This window comes from Ziziphus jujuba, chromosome 9 (assembly GCF_031755915.1).
Source record: "Ziziphus jujuba cultivar Dongzao chromosome 9, ASM3175591v1".
Classification (NCBI taxonomy): Eukaryota; Viridiplantae; Streptophyta; class Magnoliopsida; order Rosales; family Rhamnaceae; genus Ziziphus; species Ziziphus jujuba.
Genome location: NC_083387.1, coordinates 7,715,170 through 7,740,518, shown reverse-complemented (window position 1 = coordinate 7,740,518; position 25,349 = coordinate 7,715,170). Strand labels below are relative to the sequence as shown.

Below are 25,349 nucleotides of genomic sequence, written 5' to 3'. Positions count from 1 at the left end.
GATATGGTGAGGTCGATGCTTAGTTATTTATCATTACCTGAATCGTTGTGGGGATATGCCTTAGAAACAGCTGTATACATACTAAACTTGGTTTCATCTAAATCTATTTTAAAGACACCCATAGAATTATGGAAAGGGCGCAAGCCCAGCTTAAACCATATTCGGATTTGGGATGCCCCAGCACATGTCTTAGCACAGAAATCTCATAAATTGGAATCTTGTATAGAAATGTGTATGTTTATTGGCTACCCTAAGGAAACGAGAGGTGGAATATTTTATAATCCAAAGGAAAAGAAGGTGATAGTAAGTACTAATGCCACTTTCTTAGAAGAGGATTATATGAACTATTTTAAACCTAAGAGTAAAGTGGTTCTTGAAGAGCTTAACTCAGTTCGAGATCCACCAAAAACTTCTATTTTTCCACCCATGTTTCCTGTTGATGTTCAAAGAGGGAAAAATGTACAAAATGTACCCGAATGTGAACAAACACAGGAAATAGGTCAGGACCAAATTCAAGAAACTCAAGAACAAGGATATAATGAAGAAATTAATAATCCACTTGAACCACAAAACTTGGATCCTCCTGTACATGTACAACAACTAGTGCAGCAAACTCATAGTGGGAGAATGATACGTAAACCTGTAAGGTATGCCTTGTTAGGAGAGACTTATCAAGTCGTTTTGGATAATCCTGATGACGATCCTACCACATACAGAGAGGCATTGGAGGATGTTGATGTGCAAGAATGGAGAAAGGCCATAGACCGTGAGATGGAATCTATGGATTCTAACTTAGTCTGGTCTCTTGTAGAAGCACCTAAAGGGGTAAAACCAATTGGGTGTAAGTGGATCTACAAGAGAAAGAGAGGACCAGATGGCAAGGTTGAAACCTTCAAAGCTAGATTGGTGGCAAAAGGTTACACCCAGAAAGAGGGCATCGATTATGATGAAACCTTTTCGCCAGTAGCCATGCTTAAATATGTCCGGATTCTCTTAGCTGTGGCAGCAGCTCTCGATTATGAGATCTGGCAAATAAATATCAAAATAGCTTTTCTAAATGGGAAGCTAGAAGAGGACATTTATATGCAGCAACCGGAAGGGTTTATAACAAAAGGTCAAGAGCATATGGTTTGCAAGTTGCATAAGTCTATCTATGGACTTAAGCAAGCATCCAGATCATGGAACATCAGGTTTGATCAAGTTATCAAATTATATGGTTTTGAGAAAAGCCCTGATGAACCATGTGTGTATAAAAAGATTCAAGGAATAGTGTTTGTTTTTCTGGCTCTTTATGTAGATGACATTCTGTTAATTGGAAACAGTGTGAAAGTGTTGTCAGACGTAAAGTGTTACCTAAAGGAGCAGTTTGATATGAAGGACTTGGGTGAAGCTAACTATATTCTAGGAATCAAACTTTTATGAAACCAGAAGAAGAAGATGTTAGCTCTATCCCAAACTTCTTACATTGATAAAATAGTGACCAGGTTCGGCATGGAAAATTCCAATAAAAGGACTTCTACCCTTCAGACATGGAATTCATCTTTCTAAGGAGCAATCACCAAAAACTCCTGAAGAGAAAAAACTCATGAGTAAGAAACCTTATGCTTCGGCTATTGGTAGTCTCATGTATGCCATGCTATGTACCAGGCCAGATATCTGCCATGCGGTGGGAGTAGTAAGCCGGTACCAATCAGACCTCGGAGTAGAACACTGGACTGCCGTGAAACATATACTCAAGTATTTAAAGAGAACGAGGGATTATATGTTGGTGTATTCCAGTGGAAGTCTTGAAACCCTTGGTTATACGGACTCTGATTTTCAAGGGGATATTGATTCTAGCAAATCAACATCAGGATATGTGTTTACCCTAAATGGAGGAGCCATTTGTTGGAGGAGTGTTAAACAGACTTATGTTGCTGACTCCACAACTGAAGCTGAATATGTAGCTGCATCTGAAGCTGCAAAGGAAGCTGTATGGCTTAAGAAATTTCTTTTGGATCTCCATGTGATACCAGGTGCAGATCGGCCCATTACCCTTTACTGTGATAACAGTGGGGCCGTAGCACAATCCAAAGAACCCAGGTCTCACAAAAACAGAAACACATATTAAAAAAGTACCACTTGATCCGTGATTTCATTGATAGAAAAGATACAGTGGTTACTAAGATAGCATCTGAGGAGAACCTAACAGACCCTTTTACTAAGACTCTTCCTGAACGTGTGTTTGAGAAGCATGTAAATTGTATGGGTTTTAAGAGGATTCCAAACTTACTTTAAAGTAAGTGGGAGTTGGTTACATTTATGCTCTAGGAGCAAGATTAATTGTAATTTCATTTTCTGATTTAATGTATGGATTTTCAATTCTTATGCACGTTTTATTTTACGTATAAGGTCCAGATTAATTATGTAGTATATGATCATATGGATATGTCCATAGAAGACATGGTCATAGGTTCTCATAATTAATGAATTATCTCACAGTTGTTAAATAAAGTTGGGCACTTTATTTACACTGCAATATTTTATGAAATAATCTGTCTTGGTTATTATAAAATATTGGAATGAATTATGGTCATACTGAGAGGATCGGAAGAGATTTAATTAAGGATAAATTTCTGTGAAATATATTAATTCTCAGGCGCTATTAGATATGTTATTTTTCTTAATCCTGAGTAAATTATAAATAGGTAATTAAGTGACTATGGTTCTTTGAATTATCAATAGGTGAGGTCTATTTTTGAACAGCCAATATCTTGATGATTTGGGAATTATGGTCCTTTGATTGCTAAGTATTTATGAAATATACAAAAAGGAATTTGTATAAAATATCCTCTTGACATGTTTTGGTACTCGAATGTTGAAAGTCACTGGCCAGTGTATTGGATCCGTTAGAGAAACTGATAAGTTAAGAGAATAAATAATTAATTGATTGATAGAAACTATTATCAATTAATTATTAATATTTTACAAAGAAAAAATACATTTAATATAAATATTACTAATTTTGGAGTTTACATTTGGGCTTTTAGTGGAATAGCACCAGATAAGATCACGGTCCCAGGCTTGCTCAGAGCAAGTGAGAGATTGTTGGATTAATGCTCTTGGAGCAAGTCAATCCATGATTAGGAGCCTTGATTAATAATGAGCCGTAGGATCCCCAAACTAGCTCATTAATTGACAGAGCCCATTTAATTAATTATTAAGATACAAGAAGGAGCCCATTAATTGGGCCCAAGGTGTTAATAAACCCTAGGAGGGTTAGGGTTAGCAGTCTATAAATATACTGTTTACTGGCTTCCAGTTAACAAGTTTAACATATTATTTTCTAGAGATTTAGAATCTCAGTAGAAAATAAAACACCTTGAGAGAAAAACAGAAACTATGAGTTTCAAAGATTTTTTCAGATTAATCTTCTTGTTTCTTTTGTGATCAGGTGCGCTCACACGCAGATCTGTCGCTTAAAGAATAGTTTGGAAGGTTCTACGCTAAAGGTTAGTAAACTTATGGATAATGACATAATTTATTGCACACTTTATTCAATCTCAATCAGGCTTCCACTGTGTATATGATACTAGCATGCTCGTTATACCAGTTTCTCAAAATTCACTTCATCTTTCAATCGTTTGCCAAGTTGTGCATAGGTGTGGATTTTGATGCTTGTATTCTAACTAATCCTCTTTTTTTTTTTTTTTTTTTGGCCCCTTGCAACCCTCTTGGCCAGATACAAAATTTCAATTTTTTTCAATTAATTTTTTATCCTATCTTTTATGGCCAAAGTTTGATATTATGTGTTTAATGCAAGCTTGTATCCATGGTATAAAAAACTAGAACATATACCAAAGCAATTATATCGAAACAAATAGCATCATTCTCTGTTTTTTACTTTTGCTAAACAACTAATTGGTTCTCTGTTTTGCGGCAACAGTAACGAAAGAACATACAGCCCAGCCAAGTGTTTTGAGTAAGTTATCCATTCTCTTTTAGTACTTAACCAGAGGCATGTTTGCGATTGATTTAGGTAAAGGAGCCAAAGGCAATTGGCGATTGATCTATTGAATTTTTACTATTAAAATAATCGAAGATCCCCTGCATTTGCATCTTATCCAGATCAACACCCAGAATTTTGGAATAGCAATGTTTTATTCTCTTTTCTGTTCATTAATTTGTTTCATGTACTATCAGTTTCTTTTGTTCTTTTTTATTTATCATGCTATATCTTTTTTTTTTTTCAAAGAATATAACTGACTTCTCCTTTGCAAAGAGATAACTTATGGGTTGTAAATTTTTTATATATTTTTTTTTCCAAATATCAAAATCAAGGGAATTTGAACTCCAACTAATGCTTAAGAAAGCTAAAAAATTTACTGCTGAGTAGTCCTCCTAGGGACAAAAGACATAACTTAGTGATCAACTCTTTTTAATAACAAGTACCCAAAACAAAAGGGGAAACACAAAAAAAAAGTTAAGTATAACTTTAGATTTTCACATGAAGAAATATTGACTTTTATTTTTTATTTATGTCCAGTTTCTATTAGTTTTTCAACTATTAATATATTATATTGTCATATCATCTAGCAAATAAAATTAATAAGCAAAAATGATACTGAAATACTGTCATCCTATTATATACGGAGTTTTGTCATACTTCATATCATATAATGTATATATATACATACATATGGGTTAATATTTGGGTTTTTTCGAAAACTAGCCATCCCGTAATACGTTTTTTGAAGAATAGCAAAATTTTTTAAAAAAAAAAAAAAAAACTAGCCACCTTCGGAAAAAAATACCCTTGAACAAATTAAAAATTACGCAATATGTTTTTTTTTTTACCTTTTCCTTCTTCCTCTACACTCCCGTTCATGTTTTGTGCAAGGGTTTCTCTAACAAGCCACAAGCACTCTTTGCATCTCATCTACTCTCACTCTCATTTTATTGTATTTTCTCATTTCTGAAACTAAATTCAGATAAAAATTTTATCTTTTTTCTTATTAGATAAAACTGAGGAAATATGGGTATGTATTTTTTTTCTCTTTTTTCTTGTATTTCTTGTTAGTTTGGAATTTTTAAGATTTTTATTTAATATGGGTATGTAAGAAATTAATTTATGAGCTGTTATATGTGAGTTTAAAGATACTTAGGTGACATATGGTCTGAAAATGAGGAAAATTTTATGTAAAACTGAAAAATTGCGAAAAACAGTAAAAATGGAGGAAATTTGGCAAAAAAGATGAACTTCCGTCATTTTCCTCCAGTTTGTCAGTTTTTACAAGTTTTCCTCTAATTTTCCACCAGTAGGAAAACGCTATATTTGGCGGAAAAAAAAAACAGAATCGACTTTTTTAATACAGTTAATATGTTTGTTTAGTATTATTCAAATTTTTATATATTTATTAATTTAGTTTAACGTTATTCATTTAATTGTGTAGTAAAATGGAAGATGATAATATTGTAACTGCGGTTTTATACAATGGAACAATGGTACAAAATGATGGTGGTAATTGGGAATATCGAAATGGTAGAAATATAATGGTTTCCGTCCGCAAGAGATGCACAAAATCAGAGTTAGAGGATGAGATTTTCAATTCTATTGAGATAGATCGAAATGAATATTTGCTAAAGCTAAAATGGATATATGGACAATGCTTTCTTCAAGAAGTGAGGAATGGAGGGATGACAATGATGCGGACTCCATTGTATGTTGAGGTGATTTCAAAAGTTGAACATGTATCTATAAATGTTCATCAAACAGCCTTTACTTCGGATAGTGGGAGTAATCTTCATTCTTTTGCTTGTCCTCCAATTGGCTTTCATCTACCACAAGTTTTTGGTACTGAACCTATTCAGGCTACATCTCAGGAAATTATGGTTCAAGAAACTCAGTTTAGAGATCAAGTTGATGTTCGTGAGGCCTGGACATCATTTAACATCCACGAAGGAGTTGACGTTGGAGGTGACTATGCTGAAGGGTTTCCTAACGATGAGGAGTATGAGCAGTTGCATAATATTGATCATGATGAGAATTACAATGTAGCAGAGGATGATGTTGATCATAATGATGCAGATTTTGGTCATGAGTTACTGGACAATGATAATGATATGCATCTTGAAATGAACAATGAAGGAGTTGATAATGTTAGGATTCATCATGCTACAAGTGACCACATATCATCGAGTAACAGAAGTGGTTCTATGGCCATATTTTCATCAAACTTCACTGGCTATGAGAGTACTGTAGTTGGACAATTATTTCGCAACAAACGTGACTTACAGAATAAACTAAGTATCTATTGCATGCATGAAAATAAAGAGTTCAAGGTGACACGATCAACTACACGACGGTATGAGGTTGTATGCTTGGAAAATACTTGTAAATGGCGACTACATGCGACCACATTTAAAAATGGAGAAATATTTGTTGTGAGAATTTTTTATAATGTACACAATTGCTCGTTAGATATCGTGCATCGAGAACATAAGCAGGCCAGTAGCCGGGTTATTGGGCAATGTATCAAATCTAAATATGAAGGGATTGCATGTGTTTGCAAACCAAAAGAAATTCAACATGATTTTTTGCAGAAATATGGGGTGAATATAAGCTACAACAAAGCATTGAGAGTTAAAGAATATGCACTTAACAGTGTTAGGGGATCTCCAGAGGATAATTTTACTAAGTTGCCTGTCTACTGTTATGAGTTAGTGTCGAAGAACCCTGAGACTCTTACACGTATCAAAACAGACGATAGTAACAATTTTGTATATTTCTTTATGGCGATTGGAGCAAGCATTAGGGGATTTATATCCCACCTAAGATCCGTATCGGCTGTTGATGCGACTACATTGAAAGGGAAATACAAAGGGTACATGTATATTGCATCGGGCATGGATGGCAATAAGCAAATATATTCTTTGGCTTTCGGCATTGGAGATGGAGAGAATGAGCAAGCATATACATGGTTTTTCCAAAACCTCAAGGATGCCATTGGAGATTTCCTGGATTTGGTGTTTGTGAGTGATAGACATCCTGCTATTGAAAAGGCATCACGCAAAGTTTTTCCCAATGCATACTATGCGTTGTGCACGTACCATATAAACAAAAATATTAAAGCAAATGGACATGCGAAAGATGAAACAATAATACAATGTTTCATGCTCTCAGCTGGTGCATATTTGGTTGAAGATTTTGAATTTTATATGGGACAAATTGAGGCAAAAAACAGTAGGACTGTCCAGTACATTCGATCATGTGACCCTACAAGGTGGGCACGTTCTCTTTCTCCATGTATAAGGTACACTATCATGACCACCAATATTACAGAAAGCTTGAATGGTATTTTACTAGATGCTAGAGAGATGCCAATAGTAGCATTAATTGAGCACATACGTAATTTAATACAAATGTGGTTTTATGAGCGACGTACTGCAGTTGCAAAATTGACGAAGTCTGTAACTAACCATATGGAGGAGCAATTCAAACTACGAAATTTGGAGTCTATCGGACTACGTGTGAAGGCCGTTAATATGCATGAATTTCTTGTGGAAGGTGGGAGTTTGAAGGGTACAGTTAATCTCCAATCAAAAACATGCTTATGCAAAGTCTTCTATCTTGATCAATATCCTTGTGATCATTGTATTGCCACTTGCAGAGAACTCAAAATTGCTTCTTATGGCATGTGTTCTAATTACTACACCGTGGATGCATATCGTGCAGCTTATACTGAGTCCATTTACCCTGTGTTAGATGCAAAACAGTGGCATGCTCCGGATGACGTGGCAAGTCGTATTGTTCTTCCACCGAGATGGATACGTAGGCAAGCCGGTAGGCTGAGGATGCAATGCATACCATCCGAAGGTGAAGATGTTATTGGACGTAGATGTAGCCGATGCGGTGGTGTTAGACATTATAAGCAGAGATGTATGAAGCCATTGTATTATGCTTCGAATTAAAAAGTTTTAATTTAGTGTTATGGTTTAATATGTTTTGATAATTATTTCATATCTTGGATATTATACTTTCTACTAGACGGTGGAATATTTATTAGCAATTTTTTTTTTTAAGAATTTAATCTCAAATGAAAAGAGGCTTTCTGTAATTGATTTTAAACCTTTAGTTTACATCTTATTTTATGAAATATCCAAATGATTTTGAAAAGAAAAACAAATATGTATCATTTTTTCTTTTCTTTAAAATGGTTATTGATTTTAAACATCAATACATTTTTTGTTAAATCCATTTTTATCTTATATAATATTTGTCTCCACTCTCAATTTTTTTACCCCACTATTAACTTAAATAATCTTTTAGAAATTGATTTTCCAAGTGGAGGAAATTAGTTTCCGATAGAAGTAAATATTATTCAACAATTTCAGCTTGGAGGAAATTTTTTCCAACAGAGGAAAACGATTTCCGCTTGGAGGAAAATTTTTCCAACAAAAGGAAAACGATTTCCGCTTAGAGGAAAAATTTTCCGCCTGGCGGAAAATTATCCAGAAGCTTCAATTGGTGTCCATATGGGATTTCCGACTGGAGGAAAAGTTTTTCGCCTGGAGGAAATATTTTCCAACAAGCGGAAAAATTTTCAAAATCTACAATTGAGCTCGTAAGATGTTTGTGCATAATGGAATTCTAATAAATAAACATGGCTCATTTTCTATAAGGTCAATTAGTTATCCTTACATCAATAACACATTGTTATCTTCATTAAATGAACATTATAAGCCACCATTATCTTTACAATTAAAAGTCTAATATAATTAAGAATATGCATCTATAAACATGACAAAAGGAAAGAAAAATGCATCACCACCCAGCTCATATGCTTAGTTCTTTGTTGTAAGCCTCATATACATATTTCCTCCTAAAGAACTCTATGTCATCTTGTGTGAATATCACTGGTAATCTAGCATGTAAAAACTCCATGCTCTTGAGTGTAAACATGACACAATCACCATTACAAAAAAACAATTATTATAACGAGACAATAACATTATTAGAACCATATTCAATAGTTAATATTTATTCAACAAACATGTAAGTATTAAAGGGCTTTACCCGTTACTTTGCTAAGGGAAATTTTGTGTCAATTCACATGTAAACTCATCAACGGAGTCTACAAGATCCATACGCTGCTCATAAAAGAATGCAGAGCGCAGTAAATAAGGTAACATAACGCATAATTAAAATTAAACATTTATTAATCACGACAATAATATCACTATACAACTCTAACAATTTTTATAGATACATGCCAAGGAAATTTATAGATTCTAGCTTCTTTGAAAGAATAAAAGGCATCAAATACTTAAATAATAATACAAAAGCAATCAGCTTGTCATAGATATTTCCAAAATGAGCAAAAAATGAACAGAAATAATAATAATAATAATAATAATAAGTAAACCAACTCCATACAAGCAAAATAAAAAGTAAAAAGTAACTGACAGATTATTATTATCAATGTGAAAGTTAAATAAACACTGAGGTAGGAAAATACCTAAATTCATTGAAAATAGAATAAAAAAATCTAAATCTGTTAGATCTAAAATGACTATATTTTAAATTTTCTATTAATATGAGAGGAAAAAAAAAGAAAGAAAAATAATTCAAAGTTATAAATTTTCACATCTTTCGGGTAATACTCTCTGATTTCATTAAGATGAGAACAAAGTAATAAGCTAAAAGAATTATATGTATCCATAACTATTCTTATATGCTATTAGCAAAAAGTACTTTACTCTGATACTTTAATTAAGGTTCAGTTTCACAAGCAATTGACTTTCAAATATTCTACGATCCTTTCATCAAATTTCCCCCAAAAAATAAAAATATTAATAAAAAGAAAAAAGCATTTGTGGACCATGGTCCATAGATAATATAACACGTGGCTTAGAGTGCATCAGAAAAAATAATTAGATGAAAAAATTGCAAGTTTAAAAAAGAGATTGACAGGGTCTAATACAGCTCTACTCAATGAGCTTACTCATTATTCTCTCGGTGTGTCTCAGTATGAGACCTGGACAGAGGAGGCACTGTCATGATTAACTCATAATACTCTAATTTCATTTTGTTGAATTCATGTACTACTATTTCATCTTAATGATATTGACGAATTTCACGGAAAAAAATGAAAAAAAGAAAAGACCTCATGCTCACATGTGGATAGAACAAATTACTTATACCATAATGTAAGCAACTTAAGGGTCACATACGTTAGATTTGATTAAAAGAATTATATCTAGATTAATAGTTTCATGAGTTGTCTAATTTGTTCCTTCCTTAATCATATTCCCAACAACCAAATGATTAGAGCTTTCAAAATATTTTCCATGTGTTAGCATATTTTATTTAAAAAAAAGTTGTAACTCCTTATAAATTTGTGTTTCCTAATGACTTTTTCCTTCTACTGGTTGATGTTTAAGTTTTAGTAGAAGATATTTTTAAGTCTAAAATTTCTTTCAAAACCCTTCTGTTAAAGTTTCTCTCCTTTCAACATTTAGCATTTTGATCCAATAAAGTTTCTAAGTTCTAAGATAGTGCCAATCATGAGGACCCTACTGATCAACAGCCATAAATTAAACCAAACCTCTGCAAAAACTAAAAAAAATACAAAATTTAGGATGATGTATAATTTATTTAAATTATGGTTTCAAACTCAAAACAATAGTTTTTCTATATATATATATATATATATACACATGCATGAAAACAAGCTTTCATTCCAATGCCAAATTGTATATTGTTTGCTTTGTACTTTTATTTGTGAAAGATAAGGGAGTAAAAAGAAAAAGGGTTGCATTATTAACAAAGAAATGTAAATTCAGTCTAACCACCCAGTGCAGGATATATGACCATCTAGACCAAACCACCTTTTTTCTAGCAGAAAATTGACCAGGGAAGAAGACAATCTCTTGCTAAAACTAGAAAACGACCCCAAGGTAGAAGGCGATCTTTTATTATATTCACTCACTCAAAAATATCACCATCAAGAATTAAATCCAAACTGCAAGTTATATTTCATTTCCTTAGTGGTTTGATCAAATGCAGGGTACATGAAACAAAAGACGAGACAAAATAATGGGATTATAATTTGAAAAACTAATGAATCACTAAAAGAAATTCTAGATGCAATGACAAGATTTTAGATGATGCATTTCGTTATTAAGTCAACAAGCCAATAGCTCGAAGTCCATAATACAACTAGCCAGAAACCATTACATTCTTTAACGAGGAACAAAACAAAAATAACAAGAAATTATAATTTGTCATTGAGATGTGGACATTAGATAAATGGGGAAGTGCGTGAACAAATCAAGCTTATTGAATATTGTATTATTTATCCACATCCTGATTCATAACAAGAAAAATACTATTCCAATTTTCAATCTTTCTTTTTTTTTTTTTTTTCCTCCGTCTTGAATCACATTCCATTTTTCAATCTGCTCTCCAAAATTTACATATTTAAATAGTAAATGTAACATTACCTATATACACCACAATATTCAACTACTTTTCAAACACTTGGCAACAAATAAAAGAAAATAGAGGAACGGAGGAAAATAAATAAACAAATAAAACAGAGGAGTTCTGAAATGGAGAGAGTTCCTTTCAAAGTTACTGCTCCATTTCCAGTAACATTTTTTTTATTTTTTTTATTGATGAATATGAAAATGGGATTAAATTGTTTTCACGTAACATTTAGATATTTCCAAAGAGACCAGCTTTTCACTGCCTAAATATTGATAAAGGTTTAGAAATCAAGAAAAGAAAGTAAGCAAAAGAAAATCTAAAAAACAAAGAAAGCAAAAGTTTATAAATATTTTGGCGACCTCTTAAAATTTGAAAAAAAAAATGTTACTCAGATGCATAATACGTATTACAAACCCAACCATATTAACAATAACAAACACAATACCAAAAGCGAGACCCATCAGCTTGAGGTTTAAGTTATGCCAATTGCCTACCTCTCTATCTCTTCCCTGGAAGACTCGTCATGGTTGGACGATAGTGGTGTAACGAAGACAACGGCGGTGTGATGAAGATGACGGCGGTGCGACGAAGACAACGGCAGTGAATGAGAGGTCAGACCAGAGCGATCGACGACGACGATGGTGTATCTTTCCTCTACCTCTGGGTGGTGACAGTGATCAGGGAAGCAAAAATCGTCGAGACGGTGGAAATGTCGGCGACAGTTTCCGTTGTCGACCCTGCCCGACACCGACAGGGGGGGGAAGAAGTTTCTTGCACGCGTGTCGTCGATTTGTCGCCGGAATCGATGGAAGTCGACGGAATCGTCCATTGTCGGTGAAAATTTCAGGTTTTGGGTGGATAAGATGGAAAGATCGGCCGGTTGTCGACAGGAAAAGGTGGAAATTTCTGGGATATGTCGGCCAGACTGGTTGGGTGTGTTTGTGTTGATTTGTGTGTGTGTTTGGTTTGTGGTAATCGGTCGGAGAAAAACTGAAGGGGGAAAAGATGGGGATACACAGAGAGAAGAGAAGAGAAGAGAAGAGAAAAGAGAGGGCCGAATTTGGAAATTTTGGTTTTTTTTGTTTTTGGTTGTTAACTGATCTGGCACACAGAAGAGAGGGAGGAAGAAGACGAAGGGAAGAGAGGAAGAAGAAAAAAGGATAAGAAAGAAATCTTTCTTCCACGTGGGGGGAAGGGAAAGAGAAAGAAGAAAAGAAAAAAAGATAAGAAAGAAATCTTTTTTTCACGTGGGGGAAGGGAAAGAGAAAGAAGAAAAGAAAAAAAGATAAGAAAGAAATCTTTCGTGGGGGAAGGGAAAGAGAAAGAAGAAAAGAAAAAAAGATAAGAAAGAAATATTTCTTTCACGTGGGGGAAGGGAAAGAGAAAGAAGAAAAGAAAAAAAGATAAGAAAGAAATCTTTCTTTCACGTGGGGGAAGGAAAGAGAAAGAATAAAATAAAAAAATAAATAAAAATCTATGTGATGGTGATTTGTCGTGGTGGTATGAAAAAGTGAGAAGGAACTAATTCAATTATATTCTTAGCTTTTACCTCATCTAATTCATGTTATTGCTTTTAGTTATCATTTTTAATATGCTTGATTTTTACTATGATAATATTTTAATATATATCTTTTTATTTTTTTATTTTAGTGTTTAATTTAATTTTATTTATTTTTTTAATAAATTTAATTTTATCTATTTAAAATAAATAAATAATATTGTTAGTTTTTTTGTTATATAATATATAAGATTTTAGTATATATATTTAATTGGATGAGTATTTTATTATATTTTATTATTATTGTACTTTAATTATTGAATTTTTATATTATTTTATTATATTAATTATTTTATATCTCAAAATTTGTATTTTAAATTAAAAATTTACAGTTTCCATAATCTTATCGATATTTCCATCGATATCGATATTTTCATCGATATTTCTGTAAATTCATACCTTCGATATTTTCATCGATATCGATATTTTCTTCACTGACAGTGATTGAGCTTTTCAAAAGGGAAAATAGAAAGAAACCCTAACCGTTAAAAGGAAAAGTTGAAAGAAGCCCTATGTCGAAAGGGAAAGTAATAAGAAAACAAAAAGCAACCGAAAAAATAAAAAAAATAAAAAAAACACATGCGTTTTGATAGAGAAAAGAAAAAAATATCTTTATTAAGGGTATTTTCATCTAGAAACGTAAAAAGTGGGTTATATTTTAAAAAAAAAAAATTGCTACTTTTCAATAACGGATTAATGGGATGGCTATTTTTCCAAAAAACCCTTAATGTTTTCCACAATTCTTGAAGCCCAGTCAATGCTTTTTCCTGTGTGTGGAACTCGTCTTTCACGGCAACTTAACATCATCTGTCACTATAGCCCAACCGATTCTTTTTCCAGTCTCACATCAGACCCATTCCTATTGCCTAATATTAGCCCACATGCACGTGTACCACATTCTTGATTTAGTACATACAAGAAAGGGTTTTTTCGATAACTAGCCACTTTACAATTGCATTTTAGAAAAATAGCAAATTTTTTTATTTTTTTAAAAACTAACCAATATTTTACCCGTTTGGACTAAAGTACCCTTATCTACAAAAGCTTTCCTTTCTTCTACACAGCCGTTCGTTCGTGGGGGTGGGGTTTATACAAAACTGTTCGTGAGGTTTCTCTAAACTCTTTGCATCTCATCGCCTCTCACTTTCATTTTTTTGTATTTTCTCAGATCTTAAACTAAAATCAGGTAAAAATTTTATCTTTTTTCTTGTTAGATGAAAGTAATGAAATATGTATTTTTTTGTTTTTTCTCTTTCTATTTTTTCTTGTAAGTTTTATTAGTTTAGGGTTTTTTAAGCTTTTTATTTGATATGGGTATGCAAGAAATTGATTTATGAGATGTTCTATGTGATTTTAAAGATACTTTAGGTGGCATATGGTTTGAAAATGGGAGAAATTTTGTGTAAAACTGAAAAATCGCGAAAAACAGTAAAAACGGAGGAAATTTGGCGAAAAAGATGAATTTCCGCCAATTTCCTCCAGTTTGTCAGTTTTCGCAAATTTCCGCCAATTTTCTGCCAATTTTTCGCCAGTTTTCCGCCAGTTTTCCGCCATTTTTCGGCCAGTTTTCCATCAGTTTTCCGCCACTTTTACGCCAATTTTCCGCCAGTTTTCCACCAGTAAGAAAAAGCTATATTTGGCCCGAAAAAAAAAAACAGAATCAACTTTTTTAATACAGTTAATATGTTTGTTTAATATTATTCAAAATTTTATATATTTATTGATTTAGTTTAACGTTATTCATTTAATTTTGTAGTCAAATGGAAGATGATGACATTGTAATTGCAGTTTTATACAATGGAACATTGGTACAAAATGATAGTGGTGATTGGGAATATCGAAATGGTAAAAATGTAATGGTTTCCGTCGGCAAGAGATGCACAAAATCAGAGTTAGAGGACTGTGGCATATTTACACTCAAGACCATCGAATTCTTACATGCTAGATTACCATTGACATTCACACAAGATAACATGGAGTTCTTTAGAAAGAAGTATGCATATGAGGTTTACAACAAAGAACTTAGCATATGAGCTGCGTGGTGATGCTTTTTTCTTTCCTTTTTTCATGTTTATAGATGCATATTATTTATTATATTTGACTTTTAATTGTAAATATAATGGTGGCTTATAATGTTCATTTAACAAAGATAACAATGTGGTATTGATGTAATGATAAGTAATTGACCTTATAGGAAATGTGCCATGTTTATTTATTAGAATTCCATTATGCACAAACGCCTTAAGAGCTCAATTGCAAATTTTAAAAAATTTTCCGCTTGTCGGAAATATTTCCTATAGGCCGAAAAATTTTCCTACTGGAGGAAAAATGGAGGAAAAACGTTCCTCCAGTCGGAAATCCCATATGAAGAAAAATTGAAGCCTCGTGATAAATTTCCGCCAGGTGGAAAAATTTTCCTCCAAGCGGAAATAGTTTTCCTCCTGTTGGAAAACATTTCCTCCAAGCGGAAATCGTTGAATAATTTTTACTCCTATTAGAAACTAATTTCCTCCACTTGGAAAATCAATTTCTAATAGATTATATAAGTTAATAGTAGGCTAAAAAAAATTGGGAGTGGAGACAAATATTATATAAGATGAAGATGGAATTAAAAAAAAATGTAGTGACATTTAAAATCAATAACCATTTTAAATAAAAATAAAATTGATATATGTTTGTTTTTAGTTTCAAAATCATTTGGACATTTCATAAAATGATATGTAAACTAAAGATTGAAAATCAATTCCAGAAAGCATCTTTTCATTTAGGATTAAATTCAAAAAAAAAAAGATATGAAATAATTATCAAAACATATTAAACCATAACACTAAATTAAAACTTTCTAATTCGAAGCATAAGACAATGGATTCGTACATCTCTGCCTATAATGTCCAACACCACCACATCGGCTACATCTACGTCCAATAACATCTTCACCTTCGGATGGTATGCGTTGCATCCTTGGTCTACCGGCTCGCCTACGTGTCCATCTTGGTGGAAGAACAATGCGACTTGCCACGTCATCCGGGACATGCCATTGTTTTTTATCTAACAAAGGATAAATGGACTCAGCATAAGCTGCACGATATGCATCCGCGGTGTAGTAATGAGAACACATGCCATAAGGAGCAATTTTTCGGTCTCTGCAAGCGGCAATACAATGATCACAAGGATATTAATCAAGATCGAAGACTTTGCATGAGCATGTTTTTGATTGGAGATTAACTGTACCCCTCAAACTCCCACCTTCCACAAGAAATTCATGCATATTAATGGCTTTCACACGTAGTCCGATGGACTCCAAATTTCGTAGTTTGAGTTGCTCTTCCATATGGTCAGTCACAGGCTTTGTCAATTTTGCACCTGCAGTACGTCGCTCATAAAACCACCTTTGCAGTAAATCCCGTATGTGCTCTATTAATGCTACTATTGGCATCTCTCTAGCATCTAGCAGAATGCTATTCAAGCTTTCTGCAATATTGGTGGTTATGATAGTGTACCTTCTACATGGACAAAGAGAACGTGCCCACCTTGTAGGGTCACATGATCGAATGTACTGGGCAGCTCTACTGTTTTTTGCCTCAATTTGCCCCATATAAAACTCAAAATCTTCAACCAAATATGCACTAGCTGCGAGCATGAAACATTGTATTATTGATTCATCTTTCGCATGTCCATTTGCTTTAATATTTCTGCTTATATGGTACGTGCACAACGCATGGTATGCATTGGGAAAAACTTTGCGTAATGCCCTTTCAATAGCGGGGTGTCTACCACTCACAAACACCAAATCTGGAAAATCTCCGATGGCATCCTTCAGGTTTTGGAAAAACCATGTATATGCTTGCTCGTTCTCTCCATCTCCAATGCCGAAAGCCAAAGGATATATTCTGTAGGTCACGTTTGTTGCGAAATAATTGTCCAACTACTATGCTCTCACAGCCAGTGAACTTTGACGAAAATATGGCCATAAAACCACTTCTGTTGCTCGATGATATGTGGTCACTTGTAGCACGATGAACCCTAACATCATCAACTCCTTCATTGTTCATTTCAGGATGCATATCATTATCATTATCCGGCAACTCATGATCAAAATCTACATCATTATGACCAACATCATCCCCTGCTGCATTGTAATTCTCATCATGATCAATATGATGCAACTGCTCATACTCCTCGTCGTTAGGAAACCGTTCAGCATAGTCACCTCCAACATCAACTCCTTCGTGAATGTTAAATGATGTCCAGGCCCCCCCACGAACATCAACTTGATCTCTAAACTGAGTTTCTTGAACCATAATTTCCTGAGATGTAGCCTGAATTGGTTCAGTACCGGAAGCTTGTGGTAGACGACCGCCAATTGGAGGACAAGAAAAAGAATGAAGATTACTCCCACTATCCGAAGCAAATGCTGTTTGATGAACATTTCTACATACATGTTCAACTTTTGAAATCACCTCAACATACAATGGAGACCGCATCATTGTCATCCCTCCATTCCTCACTTCTTGAAGAAAACATTTCACATCCCTATCACATCGTATTTCTGTAGGATCCAACTTTTCTGCACATCGTCCATATATCCATTTTAGCTTTAGCAAATATTCATTTCGATCTATCTCAATAGAATTGAAAATCTCATCCTCTAACTCTGATTTTGTGCATCTCTTGCCGACGGAAACCATTACATTTTTACCATTTCGATATTCCCAATCACCACTATCATTTTGTACCAATGTTCCATTGTATAAAACCGCAATTACAATGTCATCATCTTCCATTTGACTACAAAATTAAATGAATAACGTTAAACTAAATCAATAAATATATAAAATTTTGAATAATATTAAACAAACATATTAACTGTATTAAAAAAGTTGATTCTGTTTTTTTTTTCGGGCCAAATATAGCTTTTTCCTACTGGCGGAAAACTGGCGGAAAACTGGTGGAAATTTGGCGGGAAACTGGCGGAAAACTGACGGAAAACTGGCGGAAAATTGGCGGAAATTTGCGAAAACTGACAAACTGGAGGAAATTGGCGGAAATTCATCTTTTTCGCCAAATTTCCTCCGTTTTTACTGTTTTTCACGATTTTTCAGTTTTACACAAAATTTCTCCCATTTTCAAACCATATGCCACCTAAAGTATCTTTAAAATCACATAGAACATCTCATAAATCAATTTCTTGCATACCCATATCAAATAAAAAGCTTAAAAAACCCTAAACTAATAAAACTTACAAGAAAAAATAGAAAGAGAAAAAACAAAAAAAATACATATTTCCTTACTTTCATCTAATAAGAAAAAAGATAAAATTTTTACCTGATTTTAGTTTGAGATCTGAGAAAATACAAAAAAATGAAAGTGAGAGGCGATGAGATGTAAAGAGTTTAGAGAAACCCCACGAACAGTTTTGTATAAACTCCACTCCCACGAACGAACGGCTGTGTAGAAGAAAGGAAAGCTTTTGTGTAATTTTCAATTTTATCAAGGGTATTTTTGTCCCAAGGTGGCTAGTTTTTAAAAAAAAAAAAATTTGCTATTTTTCTAAAATGGAGTTGTAAGGTGGTTATTTATGGGAAAAACCCTACAAGGAAATTGCAGTAACAATCTCTATTTAATTTCTCATAAAAAAATTTCATTTACAAATTTCCCTTATCATAATGTTGTTTCATTGCTATTTTGAAATGCTTATGTAATTAACGTAAGAATCAGCTTATTTACGAAGGCAAGTAATACATAGAAACTTCATGTGATCTTTTTTTTTTTTTTTCCATTTTTTTTCTTTTACAGACTAACAACTTTTATTAGAAAAGTAAGCGCTGAATTTGAACTTGACAAATTAGGTGTTCTAATTAATCTGATGAGACCATTCTAGTCAATCATCTGAAATATATGAGCATCATCAAAACCTCCAAAAACTAACCCAAACTCATCACAAACTGCTCTGATCATCATGGCTCTTTGGTATCCTCGGCAACATATCTCAAATTCGTTGATTACCACTTTTTTGCTTCTGAATTATATCCCATATTCATCCTTTTCACTTGAATTTGATTATCCAGTACTAGATAAACATAATCGTACCTTAATAACCCAAGGAAATACTACATATTTGGGTTCAGAAATCCAACTGACCAAATTAAACAAAACAGACCAGATTGGGCATGTAAAGTATTTTGAAGACTTTCAACTTTGGGACAAAGCCACTGGAAGAGTATGGGATTTCACTACCAGTTTCTCCTTTATCATCTATTCGCCATTTGATCCTCGTGGAGATGGTTTGGCCTTCTTCCTCGCACAGCCTCCATTTGGAATTCCAAGTACTACTGATGGCAGCCGAATGGGTTTGATAGAGGCCAGTGTCTCCACCTCAAGTTCGCATCCATTTGTTGCGGTGGAGTTTGATACCTTGCAAAATTACTTCGACCCAATAGATGTTGGCGAGCATGTAGGAGTCAACGTCAAGGACATGATTTCTAGTAAGTACTCATCTTGGTCTTGTAATATCTCAACCTTGAAGGTATACAATGCCACTGTAAGTTACAGTTCTAGGATGAAAAATCTAAGTGTTATCTATACTGGATATAATAAAGAGGATGTTCCATTTCAGCAAAGTCTTTCCTATGAAATTAATTTAACAGAATATTTACCAGAGAGGGTTACTTTTGGTTTCTCAGCTGCCAATGGATTATTCACTTCCAGACACATTCTTCGTTCATGGTCATTCCATTCTGGTGACTTCACAACAAGCACGACTTCTGATTCACCAAAAAAAACAAGCACAAATTCTAAGACAAGGTCGGTCATTGGGATAAGCGTAGGTGTTTGTGTTTTTGTTGGAGCTTTAGCTTTTATTTCTTTTGGTATATGGAAGTGGAAGAAGAGTACCGAAGAGGAAGGTGAAGATGATGATGAATTGAGTATTGATCCGCTAATGGACAATGATTTTGAGAGAAGCAGTGGAGCTAAAAGGTTTTCCTACGATGAGTTAGTCGCAGCAACAAACAACTTTTCAGAGGAAGAGAAACTTGGACAAGGAGGCTTCGGTTGTGTTTATAGAGGTTTTTTGAAAAACATGAATTCATATGTAGCCATAAAGAAGATATCCACCAAATCTAAACAGGGGATACAGGAGTATGCATCCGAGGTGAAGATCATCACCCAACTGAGGCATAGAAATTTAGTGCAACTCATCGGTTGGTGTCATAGAAAGAAAGATCTACTCCTCATCTACGAGTTCATGTCAAATGGAAGTTTAAATTTCCATCTTTTCGGGGGTAAAAGCTTGTTGACTTGGGCGGCAAGGTATAACATAGCTCGAGGCTTGGCCTCAGCATTGCTCTACCTGCACGAAGAGTGGGAACAATGTGTGTTGCATAGGGATATTAAATCAAGTAATGTGATGTTGGATTCGAATTTCAATGCTAAGCTGGGTGATTTTGGGTTAGCTAGGCTGGTGGACCATGAAAAGGGATCACAAACCACAATGGTGGCTGGGACTTTGGGCTATTTGGCTCCTGAATGTTTCAAAACCAGCAGGGCTAGGAGGGAATCTGATGTTTACAGCTTTGGTGTTGTGATTTTGGAGATAGCTTGTGGAAGAAAACCCTTCGAACCTGAGGTTGGAGAAAATGATCATGAAAGTGGATTAGTGGAGTGGGTATGGAAGCTCTATGGGATGGAAAAGGTTTTGGAAGCGGCTGATCCCAGACTTTGTGGGGAATTTAATGGGCAACAAATGGAAAGATTGATGATTGTTGGGCTCTGGTGTGCTCACCCGGATTACAATCTGAGAACTTCAATTAAGCAAGCCATTCATGTACTTGAATTTGAAGCTCCATTGCCTGCTCTGCCATTAGAGATGCCATTGCCGACTTACTTGCCTCCTCCATTTCTACGTTTTTTGTACGGTAGCACTTCTGCTTCTGAGGATGCCCAAACCAAGTCGCCAACCGTTGCTAGTCCCCATACCAGTTCCTCACAATCCACTTCATCTTTTAGGCACTAGCCAATCAAGTTGGTGTCTTGGTGTGGAATTTAATCCTTTTTCATTCCAAATAGTTTAGTTTGTACTCTTTAATCTATTTTCTGTGAATAAGTTTTTTATTATCCATTCAATGCTAGCTTGTGGCCATGCTATGTCAACCGAAACAGAGCCATGAGTTTTCGACCAAGAAAAGAACAGAGCCATGGGTTCTCTGTTTTATTTTATTTTATTATTATTATTATTTTATGCTAGTTCTCTGTTTTGCAACCGTATAAAAAGAAATAAAAAAATGAAAAGGATGTAGTCACGTTTAGTTTGTTTGTTATAGTACTTGGCTGTCAGTTTAACTAAAGTTATGCTTGTTTTTCATTTGGTAAAGGGTCGAAGCCAAGTGGTGATCATAATGAATTTTGATGACTAAAATAAGCAGAGATCCCCTGTTTTTGGAATGCCAATTTTTTGTTCTCTTTCTATTCACTGATCTGTCTCATGTACTGCCAGTTTCTAGTCAATATATAGATAGATAGATAGATAGATAGATATATATATATATATATATATATATATATATATATATATATATATATATAATATTTGATGATTTCTATATATTATCCGTAAATAAAAATAGTAAAACAAAAATTTGTTTTTTTAATCATAACTTAGAAGTTTGACCAGCATAGAACCAAATTAACGAATGTTCTATACTATACCTTTAAAGATCTTTTAATAGAGTTTTGTCATCCCCCATGTATTTCTTTTCCTGTTCACGTATATAATTTTTCAAACCAAAATTTCAGCCAGCTGCAAAAGAAGAAGCTTATATATGTGCAGGGTACAAAGTTCATATATTTCAGTCTTTTGACTCTTTCAATTCAACCTTTGTAGCTTTTACTTTGTAAGACATATAAATTGGTGGCGGGCTAATACGCGGAATAACCATGAAAATTTGATCCATGGAAACTATATATCTAAAACCCAATTGTGTAAAATACTAATTAAAAAACATTTTCATTTTTTCCTTCATATCTCATTTAACAAAATATCAATTTTTCCCTTGAAAGTTTATATGAATATCCATGGATTATAGAAGTTCAGTTTCGTTTTCCTTACTGATTTGTTTCTTCTTCTTCTTCTGTTTTTGCTTCTCTTTCACCATCTCATCCCCGACCGATTTCTCTTACACTTCCTTCTCGGCCAACGACAACAACATCACCGTTGATGGTGCAGCCTCAAGAGAAACCGTTAATGGCCACCAATCAATACGGCTCACAAGCAATCAGGTCAATTCCCAAGTTTTCAATGACACGGGTCGAGCTTACCATTCCAAACCCATCCAACTCTGGGACCCCACCACTAATCTCACCACCAATTTCACCACCCAATTTGAGTTTTCGATCCAGTTCGTTGATGGTTGGAACCAAAGCACACCCAACGGTGGTATTGCCTTCTTCTTAGCTTCACAGAATTCTTCAGTTACTAGTCCATCAAATTCTTATGGAGGCTGGTTGGGTCTATTCAATCAGACGACTGATGGGAATTCTTCAAATCAGATGGTTGCGGTTGAGTTCGATACATATCAAGATCAGTGGGACCCAAGCGACAACCATGTTGGTATTGATGTAAATTCCATTGTCTCTGAGAAAAACCTCACTTGGAGTAATACCATGGTGAGTGGGGATACTTTACTGGCTACCATCTCATATGATGGTTCTTCTAAAGATCTAAAAGTTCACCTGAAAGATCCACAAGTTCCAGTTGATGATGGATCTTTAACTCTCACTCACAACGTGGATCTTAGACAGTTTCTGCCTCCGCAAATAATTGTTGGGTTTTCGGCATCTACTGGAAATGCAATCCCAGTTCAACTGATACGGACTTGGAATTTCACTTCAACTTTGGAAATGACAATAAACGACAACAAAGGAAAAGAGAGTTCTAAGATATGGTTGGTGGGTTTAGTTATTGGATTGGCGGTTTTGGTTATTGGGTTGAGTTCCATTGGTGTTGTGTATTGGAGGAAAACGAAAAGAAGGAAGCAAGAGGAAGAATTTGATGATGAGGAAATGGGGATCATAGATGCCATGGACGAAGACTTTCAAATGGGAACAGGACCGAAAAGGTTTGCCTACAAAGAACTGGTGGTGGCTACAAATAACTTCTCGGAGGAAGGGAAACTTGGTCAAGGAGGTTTCGGTGGGGTCTACAAAGGGCATTTGTCAGAATTGAACATGGAAATCGCAGTGAAAAAGATATCAAACAGTTCAAAGCAAGGGAAAAAGGAGTACATTTCGGAGGTCAAGACCATCAGCAGGTTGAGACACAGGAATTTGGTTCAACTAGTGGGTTGGAGCCATGAACGTGGCAACTTCTTATTGGTCTACGAGTACATGCCCAACGGCAGCTTAGACAACCATTTATTCAGCAAGAATATTGACACTAACACCCATCTTTCATGGCCTCTGAGATACAAAATCATCCATGACTTAGCCTCTGCGATTCTCTATCTACACGAAGAATGGGAACAATGCGTTGTTCACAGAGACATCAAATCGAGCAACGTTATGTTGGATTCCAATTTCAACGCAAAACTAGGCGATTTTGGGCTAGCCAAGCTAATTGACCACGAGCTTGGGTCGCAAACCACTGTTGTGGCTGGGACCATGGGCTATATGGCTCCAGAGTATATGATCACGAGCAAAGCTAGCAAAGAATCCGATGTGTTTAGCTTTGGAATCGTGGCATTAGAGATGGGTTGTGGAAGAAAAGCAGTGGAGCCGAAAGCTGAAGAATCCAAAGTCAGTTTGGTGAATTGGGTTTGGGAGCTGAATGGAAGAGGCAGAGTTGTTGAAGCGGCTGATGAAAAGTTTGGTGGGGAATACGACAGTGAAGAGATGTGCCGTTTGTTGAAGGTTGGGTTGTGGTGTGCTCATCCGGATCACAATTTACGACCTTCTATAAGGCAGGCCATTCACGTTCTCAAGTTTGAAGCTCCATTGCCTCGCCTTCCGTCAACAATGCCTGTGCCTATGTTTTTTCCCCAACCGGGTTCGAGTATGTCCGGTCTAGTTTCTTCGTCTTATGTTTGGACCGGCACAGATGAAAATCCAACTGCCGTGCGTTCAACGGTCTTCGGCCCACAATGACTTTTCTTGTGGATCTTCACCCAAGAGGGATTTTTTTTTTTTTTTTTCCTCTTATTTTTGCTGTAAAGATTTAACTTCAATTATTTGTGAGATGAATATATCAAAAAAAAAAAAAAAAGAAAAGAAAAGAAAAGAAAGATTTCAAAATATTTAAAAATTTTCAGATTTTGTCTAAATGACCACTTCTCCTAATTTTTTAAAATGCTCAACCAATGAACTACTATTTTGTTTCCTATTGAATATCTTATTATAATTACCATGAACCATGAAATTAATTTAATTAAAATATTTTAGAATTTATCGATATAAATAACAAACAAAATCATATTAAAAAAGTTCCTTACTCGTATCGGAGGTAACCATAGGCAAGAAACTACGTACTCAAATTTTCATTTGTATAAAAAGTTGCAGCAAAATTATTTATTTAAACCACTTTCAGATTTTACACTATTTTCTAGAGCAATTGCCCTCAAATAATTACATTTTTTTTAAATAAATGTTTATAAGGTTTATAAATGCATGATTATGGATGTGTATAAAGTTTCAATTGAAAAAAAAAATAAAAAAAAAAGGAAGGACATTCCATATGACAGAGATTACTTTTAACACGTTAGTAAAATCCTGCATGTCCACAAATTTTTTTTAAAAAATAAAATTTTCAAATTAATTGGAGATTCTTAATTACATATTTAAATTAAACACTGGTTCGACGTGGCCTATGATTAGATCACAAGTAGGGAAGCATTGCGTAGGTGATTTTCTGATAAGGGGTACACAAAAACATGGAATAATGGTCAAAGAGAACATAATATCTTTCTAAGGCAGATTAACTTTATTTTGATTAATCTAACATTACTTTTGAACAATCAAACAAAACTTGCATTCACCAAAATAATAAATTAAAATAAGACTTTTATTTTCCTTAATCTGGTATTATATTTGTGTAACGTATTAGAATCCCCTGTTTGATCTAGCCTCAAAAGAATTTCCTTTCTCGTAAATTTCTGTGGCACTGAATTTCACTCCATTTAAACTTAAAAATTATATAATATTATATACACCTTAGAATTCAATCAAGTGTGAGGCCTGGCCTTTGCATTTCACTTTTTCGCTCAAGTTTAGAGCGTAGTGGTCCGGCGTCCATGGCGTTCCAAGAAGATCCTCACTCTCCTGACTTTGCGT

At 34.4% G+C, this 25,349-nt stretch overlaps 3 protein-coding genes across 3 annotated transcripts; 2 read left to right on the top strand and 1 right to left on the bottom strand.

Moving 5' to 3' along the window:
• Positions 1–8,633: 8,633 nt before the first annotated feature.
• LOC132799517 (uncharacterized) lies at positions 8,634–12,748 on the bottom strand. The gene is made up of 2 exons (XM_060811573.1): positions 11,965–12,748; positions 8,634–9,129 (listed from the first exon to the last, which is right to left on the bottom strand). Exons 1-2 carry the CDS (start codon positions 12,297–12,299, stop codon positions 9,114–9,116), a joined length of 351 nt encoding a protein of 116 aa, XP_060667556.1. The 5' UTR covers positions 12,300–12,748; the 3' UTR covers positions 8,634–9,113.
• A 5,958-nt stretch (positions 12,749–18,706) lies between these two features.
• On the top strand, positions 18,707–21,341 carry LOC107426508 (L-type lectin-domain containing receptor kinase IX.1). Its single transcript, XM_048480493.2, has 2 exons — positions 18,707–19,513; positions 19,712–21,341. Exons 1-2 carry the CDS (start codon positions 18,988–18,990, stop codon positions 21,040–21,042), a joined length of 1,857 nt encoding a protein of 618 aa, XP_048336450.2. The 5' UTR covers positions 18,707–18,987; the 3' UTR covers positions 21,043–21,341.
• Positions 21,342–21,774: 433 nt separating this feature from the next.
• LOC107426538 (L-type lectin-domain containing receptor kinase IX.1-like) lies at positions 21,775–24,335 on the top strand. Its single transcript, XM_016036738.4, has one exon. The coding sequence runs from the start codon at positions 22,101–22,103 to the stop codon at positions 24,165–24,167; it is 2,067 nt and encodes a 688-aa protein (XP_015892224.3). The 5' UTR covers positions 21,775–22,100; the 3' UTR covers positions 24,168–24,335.
• The last annotated feature ends 1,014 nt before the right edge of the window (positions 24,336–25,349 follow it).

Bases quoted from the DNA above. Each gene is read 5' to 3' on its own strand.
- LOC107426538 (XM_016036738.4), top strand. From the start codon at position 22,101: ATGGATTATAGAAGTTCAGTTTCGTTTTCCTTACTGATTTGTTTCTTC.
- LOC132799517 (XM_060811573.1), bottom strand. From the start codon at position 12,299: ATGGACGATTCCGTCGACTTCCATCGATTCCGGCGACAAATCGACGAC.
- LOC107426508 (XM_048480493.2), top strand. From the start codon at position 18,988: ATGGCTCTTTGGTATCCTCGGCAACATATCTCAAATTCGTTGATTACC. The intron at 19,514-19,711 runs GTAAGTACTCAT...TTGGTTTCTCAG, and splicing joins CGTCAAGGACATGATTTCTA to CTGCCAATGGATTATTCACT.